The 12,578-nt window shown below is 49.6% G+C and overlaps 2 protein-coding genes across 3 annotated transcripts in view; one reads left to right on the top strand and one right to left on the bottom strand.

Annotated features, from left to right (window-relative positions):
• The window catches only part of SKP1 (S-phase kinase associated protein 1), a 276,895-nt gene that overhangs the window by 169,105 nt on the left and 95,212 nt on the right, over window positions 1–12,578 (bottom strand). The window lies entirely within an intron of this gene.
• JADE2 (jade family PHD finger 2) overlaps window positions 1–12,578 on the top strand; it is an 81,967-nt gene that overhangs the window by 45,050 nt on the left and 24,339 nt on the right. For both annotated transcript variants that reach the window (XM_054079391.1, XM_054079390.1), the window contains exon 6: window positions 8,933–9,144. In XM_054079391.1, coding sequence (XP_053935366.1) covers window positions 8,933–9,144 — 212 coding nt within the window. The remainder of the gene's footprint in view (window positions 1–8,932; window positions 9,145–12,578) is intronic.

The following is a 12,578-nucleotide window of genomic DNA, read 5'->3' as shown; positions in this document are numbered from 1 at the left end:
CCATGGTCTCTCATGCAGCCCCTGAGCCCTCTTGCCACAACTGTGGGTGGTAGTAATGAACTGAAGGCATTTCAGAGAGCCTCACTGTCCATCAGCTGATTCTCCAGGCCATTACTGTTGCTGAAAGAGCGCTGTAATTACTGGCTGAGCCTTAAATACACTGGGAGAGAGTAGCATAGAAAACCCAGCATTTGGTGTGTGAAATCGACTGTGGATACAGCCTCAGCCTGAAGGGCTCTGGTATCTCCCAGCCCTTCCGACTTCAACACGAAGTGAGAGCTCATGCATTTTTTTCCAGTGACTTGAAAGGGAAACCATGTGGCATAGATTAAACCCCCCTCCCCGTGCCTCAGGGAGCTGGAGGTCCGGCAGGTAGGGAGAGAGAAGGATGCTGGGGCTCCTGGCAGTAGGACCGTGGTTGCATCACCCATGGCAGTCATGGCTGATGCTCCCTGGTGGACCACAGAGGATGTGGGGCATCAGGGCTGCGCAGGCAGTGGGCGTTTTGGAAGGATGCATTGTCCTTCTCGAGGAAGTGGTGGGGTTTGGGTGCTCAGAGACGAAAGCGGTTGCACCAAATCTTGTGCTGCAGTGAAGGTTCTGCTCCCTCTGCTTCCCGTATGGCAGAAGCCATGCAGAGCGGCACAGCAGGAATGGGTCGTGGAGCTCATGCCCTTCACCACCCAAGGCAGAAGACTGCTGCTTGCCCAGGTTGGTTTGAAGGTAGTCCATAAATAGCGCTTTCTCAAGGAAGCCCTCGACAGTAATGACGCGCTGAGGTTTCCAAACCGGCTTTGCTAATCTCTGAGATCATTAACATGACTTAACTGGAGAATTGCAGCCGTTCCTCCTGTTCAGAGAAGGCAGGAGTTATCTCCCAGCGTCAAGAGATATGCAGAAGTTTAAATTCCTTCTGGGTGTTTAGCTGAGCTGTTGTCACTGGGCAGTCCAGGGACACAGTGTGTCATTCCCAAAATATTTAATATCAGGGAAGGAGCCTGATCTCTCACTGGCTCTTGAGGAGCAACGGGGAGGAGAGCTGGAAAACACCTATGAGATCATCCATCACACTTTGCCGTTAGTGCGGCGCTGATCCACGTAGCGCATAGCACATGCCTTTTCCAGTCCTTTTTAGGTCACCCCAGAGATGGAATTTTATCACCAAGATCAGATAAACCTCCACATAGCTCCAGCTCTCCACATTCTGCTGCCTTCTCTCCCAATTAGGTAGAATTGCTCCAAAAAGCAGGAGTTTTTCATGTAATCCAGTTGTAAATAGTTCTACCGCACCCCCCCAGTAAGAAACCTCAGTAGCCGTTACTGTACTCGATAGAAATGTGCTGTTTAGGGAAGTTCTGTGCGCTAGAGATGAAATCAATATTTAAGCATGCCTAAATGTTTTATTTGTTGCTGCTGCAGTCTGAGATAATAAAAAAGTGGCTTTGAAGGAGTCTGAATGGAAACCTTGAACCAGATTTATGTACATGCCACTGCGGGCAGCGCAGACCTTTCGTTAAGAAAGGAGCCACGCCGCAAGTCTTCATTTTGATATTAACATTTTATGCTTTATTTTGTGATCTCTACTAAATCCAAAGCTATTGTAGGAGCAGGGCTAGAGACACTTCAAAGACTTAGGCTGAAAGATCCGTTTGCGGTGATCAACACTTCATAAACACACGGAAAATCCTCAAGAAATTGCTAAAAACGTTGCTGGAATCATTTTTGCTGAAGGCAGAGTTGAAATTTCTAAGTATTCCCTTGACTTAATCCATATGGTGTACGCTGCTCACATATGCCCACCACAGCTTCTATCTTGGGAGCTGGAGGTGTTCCTGGTATTTTATGGCAGGAACATGCAAAGGTCACATTTATTGCTTTTGAAGCTCCGGGGGGAATTCATCACTGCGTACTTGAGATATGTCTGTGTACTAATGAGATGATACCTCCCTCGGTGGAGGTGAGATTGGTCAAGTAGACGCGGAGCAGAGTGAAGTCGGTGCAGTAACCCCGGGGAAGATGTGCTCAGTGGAGCAGAGGCTGCTGTTAAGTGTACGCCTTGGAGAGCGGCTGCAGTGCTGGGAATCCCCCCCGTCCGAGGCTACCCCCATCCCACCGCAACCTTTCAGGATTCAGGGTGCTCCTTTTGCCCCCCAAAGGCAGCATGTTGGTGGTCCCCAGGCACAGCCTGTCCCCACGCAGCTGCCACCCACCCACAGGTGCCCATCGCCACAGCCAGGCTCCATCCCCTGTGCAGGGCCACCCCAATATCTGTCAGTTGAAGCTCTTCTATTATTTTAACGACTTGGGACGCGATTCTCTGCCGTCCTGTGGTGGCAGAGGCGCAGCCAGCAGGAGGGAGCCCTGCAACGGGGACCATGACCCCCTGATGTGGGGCATCCAGGAGATGTGGGGATGCTCCCCAGCCCCAGCTGGTGGGAGGATGTGCGGAGGTCTGTCCTTTTTGTAGTGGGATCTGTTTCCTTTAACCACCAGCCTGGATTCCCCCTTTTAAGTGTCTTCCCCACAGCCATAAGGGACTGCTCCCAGCAATGACCCTTCCACCCCGGCCATGCCCATACACCCGAGCTGACCCTGCTTGCCGCTCACCGCTTGAGAAAGCTGAGCCCGTTAATAATTCAGGGTCTGTTTGTTTAGATTTTTTTTTTTTTCTTGTTTTGAGGAAATCCTGCCAGTTTGGAGCTGTTTTCTAACATGTCTGTGCTGCAGCCCACAACACACAGCCGTGCGTAGCCTGAAATCTTTGTTCTCCGGTGAGATCATAAGCTCATTGCACAAGGAATCGTTTCCACAGCAGACTGGTTTGGTGCCTGGATAGATGATCCAGCAAATCCTCTGCTGCTTGGCGGTATATTACGAGCGGGAGATGTATTTAATAGATGTACCGATGTACAGCATAGAAGTACCTTGGGAACAGATTTAGGGCTGGAAGCTGTTCTCAATTACATCGCCGTTGATCAGGATTAACACTGTTGGTATCAATGGGAGGAGGACTCGCCTTAGCTGCCCGTAGGCAGGTGCCACGCTTGCTGACAAGCTGTTGCTGTTAACGTAGGGCTCGATACTCGGATTCTATGTGAGGGCAGAACTCGCCTTGTAAAGAGGTGAAGAGGCACAGAAACGGTGACGATCAGAAGCGATGAAGGTGAGAGCCCACTGTGGCCGTCCCGTGGAGGGTTGCTGGGGTGTCCTGCAGAGCCAGAGGTGGGTGCTGCACTTCTCCTGGGTGAAAAGCATTACTGCCCACCACCACCTCCACCAACGGTGGCCAGGGTGCTCCTGGAGCTGTGGGTGCCCCTGTCTGGGTGAGACCAAGTGAGATGCACCAGTTTGCTGGGGCGCCGCGGCGTGGGACGGCGGAAGAGGGGGAGGCAGAATAATTGTAGAATGGTTTGGATTGGAAGGAACCTTAAAGATCATCCAGTTCCAGCCCCGCTGCCATGGGCAGGGACACCTCTCACTGGATCAGATAGCTCAGTGGTTCAGGTATATCACTAGATGAATCATTCGATGTAATAATAATTAGTTCAAGCTTAAATAATCCAGGCTAATTTCATGTGAAAATAGCCTTGGCTTTTAAGCTTAGCTTTAAACAGGGAAATCCAGAAATATTTTCAGGTGACAATTCCCTAAGTTGTTGGCAGAGGTGAAAACAATGCGAGTATCCGGAAAGGAAAGCTGAGCTTAGTTACCTCCTTATAGAAAGAGATATTGCAGGAAAGTTTGTGTTAACGTATAGACTAGCAGGGTTGGAAATCAGCAGGAGAAGCTTTAGACATTTTGCCACCGCGTTTTTCAGCACAATCAGGTTTTATGTCAAGTCGTTGTTTTGCTGTTTCCATAAATTCCTCGCAGTAATCGCAGTCGTTTCCAGCAATATTCAGAGTTTTGCTGCTGGATGGAGCAAGGAGGCTTTCATGACTGGTGCTCCAGGACAGCTCTGTCAGTGCCGAGCATTGCGGAGAGAGACGGCAGCTTATAAAGTGGCTTCTAAAACATTTTGTCGTCTTCTTAAATTTGAGCAATAATTGATGTTGGTGGGTGGCAGAAAAGGGTGATAATTGGTTCCTGTAAATCTTTTAGGTGCATTAGCAGGCTGTGTTTGTAACAAAATATCTCCAAGTTTCTCCGCGGATGCTCAGCTCGTGCAGGTTGCGTGACGCTGTTTGTTTTGTTGGTCACGCTTCACGTTACGGGTCTGGTTATAAATAACACTGATAAAAGATTCATGTACAATTGCTGCGTCTCCCAAGCCGTGTGTGCCTGCAGGGTCGGAGGCAGCGGGGAGGCTCAGGTAGTCTGCTCTGGTGTTTGGGTGGTTGTCTGTCATCTCCTGACCTTTGCAAAGGATATATTCCTTTGGAATAGGACCTGGGCAGGGTGGCCCGTGTCCCCATGGGTGCCTTGAGCACGTGGGTGCTCAGCTCCCATCCTTATTCAGGTGCAATTGGTGCTTCTCCCAGAGCATCCTTCTACACGACAGTGCCTAAACTCAGTTCTGGCATCTAACCAGTGCTTTTTATCTTTATATTGCTTTCATTCTCCTGGCCTCCAGCGGGGAAGGGGTCCTGAGCAGCTTTCTGGAGGCAGGAGCCGAAGCAGGCAGGTTTGAAGGGACTCGTCCAGGGCAAGCTGGAAGGAGATTCAGGAGCCCGTGGTCCCCATGTCCCATCAGAGGGCTGGCATCCCTTTACTCTTCTTTCCAAAGACATTAAGGGACAAACCTACATCATCTCACAAATGCTTTTCTTCTTTTTACTGAATATAACAATAATTTTGCTTGTTAATGTATTATTTTTACTGAAAAATAGATTCCCAGCTTCACAGCTTGTGAATCGACGAACGGCACAGCCTGCAGTCCTGATGACTGTTTGTTCATGAGCTGTTTTATCACCAAGTATCCTCCACAGGTGAAAGGATTTATTGTTTCAGTAAATTGATTTTAGTGGAGCACAGTTTAGGCAGAAATAGGTCTCCACTTTCTGAAAGGTGGCTCTCCAGCTCTTTTTTTTTTCCCCCCACGCAGTGAGTCCGCTCACACCATGATAAGGGGTAGCTGAGAATTCATTTGGCAGTAGAATATTGCTCCTTTATGCCACGTAAATTATGATATTACAGAAATAATTACAGCGGCGGCGTCCTGTAAAGGAATGTGGCTGGTGGTTCTCCCAGACCATGTTGTGTCTTAACTCTCAGTGTTAATGGAGAGAGGATGTGGGTGGCCTCCTGGAAGGGATGATGTGGTGTGGAGCCTTTTACTCCTGCATTAGTGTTTTATAGAGATTATAGAATCATAGAATCATTTAAGTTAGAAAAGACCTTTCAGATCATCAAGTCCAACCATAACCTAACACTGCCAAGTTCACCACTAAACCGTGTCCCTCAGCACTGTTTCTACACGTCTTTTAAATCCCTCCAGGGGTGGCGGCTCAGCTGCTTCCCTGGGTAGCTGGTTCCCGTGCTTGCTAACTCTTCCAGTAAAGAAATTTTTCCTAATATCCAATCTAAACCTCCCTTGGCTCAGCTTATTATGTTGGTGTGAGGTCACATTCTCACTTTTGCCTGTATCCCTCCAGACAGAAACTATGGAGAAGTTTGCAGCTATGTTGTCTTCTCTACACAGGCTCAGAAAAGCTTCATTTTCTCCCTACCTTTCATACAAGAACCTTAACCTTAACCAGGTAAACTGGTAACTCCTGGTCCGCAGGTAGAGCCCACAGTCCCAGTGATGCTCTCAAGTGTGACTTATTCTCTGAATGTGGCTGGATTCATTCATTGTAGCTAAGATTAGTATCTGGGTCTTTGCTTTTCCTTCCCTGGGGACAATAACAGTGTCACTTGTATGTGACAGGGAGTGTTTCGGTGAGGTATTATTTTGGTTTTGCTCTTTAGCTGGCCATGATCAATACAGATAGCGTTTTTGCAGCCAAAAAGATGACAATTTTATGAATGGAGTTTAATAGCACAAACTTTATATGATGCAGAAAGAGATAAATGAAGCACAAATGGAAAAAGCACTTCACCCCCAGGCCCCGTTGTTTAGTGTTTCATAAGCGATTAATCGCTTCATCCCCATCAAGTGCAATTGTCAATTCAATAAGCTCCGAGGTATTCTGAATGGCGCTTGGCAAATGAATTCCTAATGTAATTACATCTAAATGGAGTGTGAGAGCGTGCGTGTGCAGGAGGGAAGGAGGGAGAGATCTATATGTGTCAGTGTAACGGTGTAGTATTGCACATGGGCTGATATGGAGACCCTGCTGGGGGGTTTGGGGGTGGGCAGGGACATTCTCCCCACGGTTAATCTGGTGATGCCAGGACGTTGCTGTGGATGGAAAATGTGGGAGGTGGGATGGAAGCCAGTTCTCTCCACTTGAGGTGAGAGCTGCATGATGGTGATGCCAGTGCGATCCCGGTGATGCCACTGCGATCCCAGCCCCGCGGGCAGTCAGGGTCATGATTCCTGTGGAAACCTCCTTCCCTTTCCTTCTTCGTGCTGCCTGCCACCACCAGCTTCTCCTCTGAGCACAGAGTGGCTCTAGGAGGTGCATGGGAAGAAGCACCAGGAATGCTTTAAAGATCACTTTGCTTTCCAGAAGAGCAGAGAGAGCAAAAGTTGAAATGTTGGAGAAAGGGAGTAACTCCAGGTTGTCACTCAGGTGCCCAGGTTCATAGTTTTAGATGTAGACTTGAAACATTGACCGAGAGCAGCAGATTCTCACTGAGCTTGTTTAATCATAGAATAGTTTGGGTTGGAAGGGACCCTAAAGATCATCCAGTTCCACCCTCTGCCATGGGCAGAGACACCTCCCACTGGCTCAGGCTGCCCAAAGCCCATCCAACCTGGCCTTGGACCCCTCCAGGGATGGGGCAGCCGCACCTTCCCTGGGCAGCCTGGGCCAGTGTCTCACCACTCTCATGGTGAAGAAATTCTTCCTAATGTCCAGTCTAAATCTGCCCCTCTCCAGTTTATACCAGTTCCCCCTGGTCCTCTCCCCACAAGCCTTTACGAATAGCCCCTCTCCAGCTTTCTTGTAGCCCCTTCAGGCACTGGAAGGTCACTATAAGATCTCCTCTGAGCCTTCTCTTCTCCAGGCTGATGCTTGCATAAAGTGCGCATCTCCAGGGAGGAAATGCAGCTCGGGTGGTTTGTTTATAAAGGACCACCATTAAGGCCAGGATAGCGCCCTGGATTTGTCTTTAACCCTCTTCTTGCCTTGTTGCATCCAACCAGCATGATGCCAAGTGCAAGTCGCTGGCTCCATCCCAGCTCCGGTCGCCGTGCCAGCACAGGGTGCTTCGCATCGCTGAGCCCCAGCAGCCCAGGGCTCTACAGAGATCCCGCACCCTTCGCCGAGGCTGCTCGGTAATAAAACAGGTATTGTCAGGTTCCTTGGCGTGTTGCGGCACAGCAGCCCGAGCACTTGAAAGGGCTGTGATAGGGAACAGTGTTGTCTGTCTTAGATGGTATCTCAGACTCGACACAGACGTGTAAAATGCCAGGCTGGATGTTTGCAGAGACTTGTCAAGCCAAGGGAAACCATGCCAATGCGAAACGTTGGGGAAGAGCTTAAAAAGGCAGACAATGGTGTGCTTGCTTGCCGAGCTCGCCTACAGGTTGCTTTCCCCCTTGACAGAGTTTTTTCAGCCGGTCCCTGGCCATCAGGGGGAGGCGCAGCCGCTGCTGGCATCATCCATCCAGAGGTGCTGGGAATGCTGCCCAGGACCCCACAGCCCCAGAGCTCGGTCCTTTGGCTCGAGATACTCCCAGGATGGCAAATTTCTCGCTGAATTAATAACTGCTTCATGTTAGTACTTCTTAAGGCTTTTTTTCCCCTTCTCTGCTCATAAATGAGCAATGTATTTGCTCCTGTTGACTTGCAACAAGGAAGGGTGGGTGGCAGCATGGGTCAGGCTTCGCTGCTGTCTGGGGCTTTCTGGAGCGTCCTGGCTGTCATCACAGCTAGTATATGCAAATGAAATTCGAAGAGTAAATGTATTTTATTGCATCCTGTTGGTATATATGATATATATATGATATATATATATATATGATTGAGATATAGATATATATATATATCATATATATATACCCCTCGTGGAGAACCTCACTGCCGCTGCTGACAGATTTTTTTTTCCTTCTGTTTTTCCTTACCTGGAGCGACTTCACATTGCGTTTGTGGCACCACGATCCTGGTGCGCGGGTGAGAGGCAGCGGCTTTGGGAGTAGCACTCAGCGTGGCACGATTTTAGTGCTGCCAAGCTCCTGGCAGAGCATCTCTTTTGTGAGGGTGGTCGAGTATCCCACTGGTGGAGGTTGCTGCTCTGAAAAAGCCTCTTTGGTAAAGCACCTTTGCCACTTCTTTCCACTAAAGTTCCTGCTACAGGGGGATGAAACACAACAAAGCAGATCTGAGCCCGCCCCGGGTCTGACCTTTTGGTTCCACTCAACCCAACAGGCAAAAAAAGTCTCCTTTTTCCTCAATTTCAGCCTTTGGCATCAGTTTTACGGTTCCGTTTAATTGGCCTTAAAAGGGTCAGTTTTCAGTCCTAACAATTGAAGCATTGACTTTATGTTGCCAAAGCTTGTCTGAGCCCTCACTGCAGAACGCATCTTTGCAAAATGTGTCTCCTTGAACATTTAAACTGTCAGACCTAATTATCCGCATTGCTTCAGCTGAATGGGTTTCTTTCCTCTCAGCCAGCAGCAATGTTTTGTAACTGTCTATGAAACATAAACTGCATCCCGAGTTCGTAGCAGCCGTTTTCTGAATCGCCGCTCTCACCGCCGCCGTGGATTTGCCTCTTGAGTTGCAATTTAAAATGTTCAGCCCTTTGCAAAACGCTCCCCGAAGGCGGGTGGACTCCTGCCCTGGAGCCACATCACTGTCCTCCTCTGCCTTGTGCCTTGCAGAAAAGCCTGAGCTGGATGAGATCACCCTGGAGCGAGTGCTGGAGGAGCTGGAGACCATGTGCTACGAGAACATGAACATCGCCATCGAAACGGAGGAGGGCTTGGGCATTGAGTACGATGAGGACGTGGTGTGCGACGTCTGCCGCTCGCCAGAAGGAGAAGATGGCAACGAGATGGTGTTCTGCGACAAGTGCAACGTCTGCGTGCACCAGGTGAGCCCCCCGCCGTGGGGAGAGAGAGCAGGGGTTGGCTCTAGGCACTTCACGTTCCGGTACCCTCCTCTGGGTTCCTCCCATCCCACCATTCCCCTGGGCTGCTGTAGACCCCTGCTGAGCTCTTCTTCTGATGGATTCCCAGCACGTGTCCAGCTGAGCGAGGATCACAAATGGGGTCTTGGATAGTGGGCAGAATGCACACTTGCTTTTCTTACCTTTTTCGCCCCAACCTTTCACAAGGGCCCTCAGAAATAATCAGCCAGAGGTTGAAATCTGCTTCGTGCAAGCTTGCTTTGCCCCCTCCTCCTTGTTCTCTGGTCTCTGTGATATGTTATGCCTCTTCTTCCATTATTCTTCTTTTTTTACCCCATCTTTCTTTATGAAACTGCAGCTGTGGGACCTTAAGCACCCAGGGGTGAGCGGCACCACGTGTGGGACTGGCTGAGAGGGATGTGGGTCTGCAGCCCTGCACTGGCCGGAGGGATGGGCTTGCCCAGACCTTCAGCCTCCTCCACAGCATTATACTGGGGGTAGGAGGACCTTCCAGCTCCACTAGTGCTGTCTCACATCGCAGGGTTTCTGTCCCAGCTTCCCTGCTGTACGAGTGTAGGATTTCGCTTTATTTTACTGCCTGGAGGAAAATGATTTTATTCTTAGAATTGAATGCAAATGCTTCAAGCCCTTGCTGGGATCTGTGGGCTCCTGTGCTTGGGAAAACCTTGACAAGGAGAAGACAGTTGGGCAAGAGTCTCCCTGTATCCTGTGTGGCTCCAGGCAGGTTTTGCTGGTCGTGCTTCAAGGGGAGGTGCTGTGTGGTGTTGGGTTGCTGGTGGCAGCTCCTGGGCTATGTGAAGGGGCTTTGGTTTTTTTCCCTCTGAAGAGATCCATTTGCTCATCTTTTGGGCAGCTTTTCCATCAGCGCTTCCTGGAGGTGGGTGAGCGTTGGAGATATGTATAGTTGCGGGAGGTGGGTGTTTTGAATGGTTGCCATCAGTGATTCAGATTCCGCAAAATACCAGGACGATTCAGGGATGGGATGGGATGGGATGGGGGGAGGGAGGAAGGTTGTGTTGTATTTTTTTTTAACAAGCCCAAGTGGCAATGCCGGGCTGTGAGCTGGTGCGTGCAGGGGTTCCAGGGCAGGCAGGCAGCTTGCGCAGGGTTCCCGTCGGAGCATGGGCCGTGGTACCCCATGGGCTCCGCTGTTGGCAACAGCCACGGTGCCGGGAGCAGGGTGGTGGCACAGAAGGAGACACAGCTGGCTGGATTTCAAGGCTGTTGAAAGAAATGGGAAGTTTCCTATTGTTTTCAGGGAGCAGAATCCAGCCCTAAATTCTATGCTGGACCGTAAGCTGCCTGTGGTTTAATCTCTGCGTCGATTTACACCCTAAGCCATAAGTCCAGAGCCACAGCTGGAGGTGTTATATGGCATAGTATCATAGAATCACAGAATGATTTAGGTTAGAAGGGACCTTAAAGCCCGTCCACCCCCTGCCATGGGCAGGGACACCTCCCACTGGATCAGGTTTCTCCGAGCCCCATCCAACCTGGTCTCGAACCCCTCTAAGTATGGGGCAGCCACCACTGCTCTGGGCAACATGGGCCATTATCTCATCGCCCTCATTGTGAAGAATCATGGTTCTTAACCTGCCCCGTGCCTTTACCATATCCACAACCTGATGGGGACGGTGCTTTTCTGGGTGACAATGCCATGGGCTTCATGTATTCAGCCAGGAGGGGAGCTTGGGTCCCAGGGAACGTGGCCAGGGCGATGCCTCATCCTCCTGCTTCCCATTGGGAAGGGGCAGAGGAAGGGTTGTGCTCAGACACACATTGATGGGTTATGTGCCAGAAGCGATCATTGTAATCATCTCATCTGCATAACACAAGCCGTGAGGCATGCTATTAATTAATTCCTATGAAGTGTAGCTTTCAGAGGACACATGCAATCTTCCTTTTAGGATTTTCAGTGAGGAGGAATCCTCCCCCCCTGCTGCTAAATCGCTGTGGCTCATCGCTCTCGTGGTGGCAACGTTGCTCTTCTGCTTAGTGCATCTTCAGCTTCCAGCCACTGTGCCTTGCTTCCATCAGTACCAAATTCCCATTCCCTGGCGTGGGGCCATGTCCACGCCCTCCCTCTGTTACATGGACCACACCAAGCTTTTCTGTGGCTCAGCTCCCTGGATTTTTTGGTGTCCCCTTTTTGGGGATGTTGAGCCCATGACAGGCAAAGTGATAAAAATAGCTGCTCTGCTCCTACTGAGCTCTGTGTTCGCAGAGCATCTTCTGGCTGGTGCTGGACAGGAGAGCATGTTTAGCTGATAACCCATCCTCTTTCCAAAGCCCCTCCTTGTCTGGGACAGTGGCCCTTTAGTGTTTGCTCCTAGGTGCAGAATTGCCCCTCCAGCTGCTCTAAACCCTCTAGGAATAAATAACTGAGAGCCGAGAGTGCTGGAGATGCTCACCTGGTCATAACTCCTGGTTTCCCGTGAAATTTGAAATGAATCTGCTAGTTTATTCTCCTGGTAGCACATTCCAGGCTGATTTTGTCTGGTACTAAATCACATTTTTTATAAACTCTCTTACAGTAATGATTTATCGGTCAGATTTGGAGGCACTGTGAAACACACGGTTAAGTCTTTCTGAACCATGTAGACTCACAGCAATAATATTACCTCCCTTAATTCCTTGTTATCCCAGTAATCTGTTCACGGAGTGGCTTTTTCCCCTTGGAAATCACTGTCAGAGTCAATTTGTGCTTTGGGACAAGCTAAAGTCATGTTATAAAGTCTGTTCTTGCCCATTAAAGACTGAGGATACGCTTTTCCCACACTTGTGCATCTCTGCGTGCCCCCCGCGCAGCACTGTCATTGCAGTGACAGTGACCTGCAGCACCAGCACAGGTGTGGGGTAAATGTCAAGAAGTGGAGCTGACAAATGCCGGGGATGAATTTACAGCCAACAGCGCTGGGGATCCTTATCAGCGTGCCCGTTAGCCTTCTGGAGGGACGTCAGAGCAGCCAGATCCAGAATTAATTACATTGCCTCACTTAAAATAATGACACAGACCCACGTTAGCGCCCAAGGCGGTTGTCTGCCACTTGGAACTCTTTTAAGTGCAAGTTATCAGGACCTGCTGGTCAAAAACTGTCTAGTTTTAGCAGAAGCTGTTTAATACAGTCATAAGTTATGGGTGAGGTAGAAAGTATTTTATCATCATCATTATGTGATATGGCTTATCGTTTGGCTTGTCCCCAAGTACGGAAAAGAAATATTTATGAAGTGCCTTGGCTTGGCTGCATCCTGTGCTATTGCAGCAGGTCGGGAGCTCCACGGGCAGCGCAGGTCCTTTAGTTCTTGCTCTCTTGGCTGTAGACTTGGCCTTGCCTCCTTTGGATTTATCATCCTTTAGATTTATCATCCTTTATGGT

Source organism: Cuculus canorus, chromosome 14 (assembly GCF_017976375.1).
Source record: "Cuculus canorus isolate bCucCan1 chromosome 14, bCucCan1.pri, whole genome shotgun sequence".
Classification (NCBI taxonomy): Eukaryota; Metazoa; Chordata; class Aves; order Cuculiformes; family Cuculidae; genus Cuculus; species Cuculus canorus.
The sequence above is the reverse complement of the archived record's forward strand: the minus strand, read 5'-3'. Positions and strand labels throughout refer to the sequence as shown.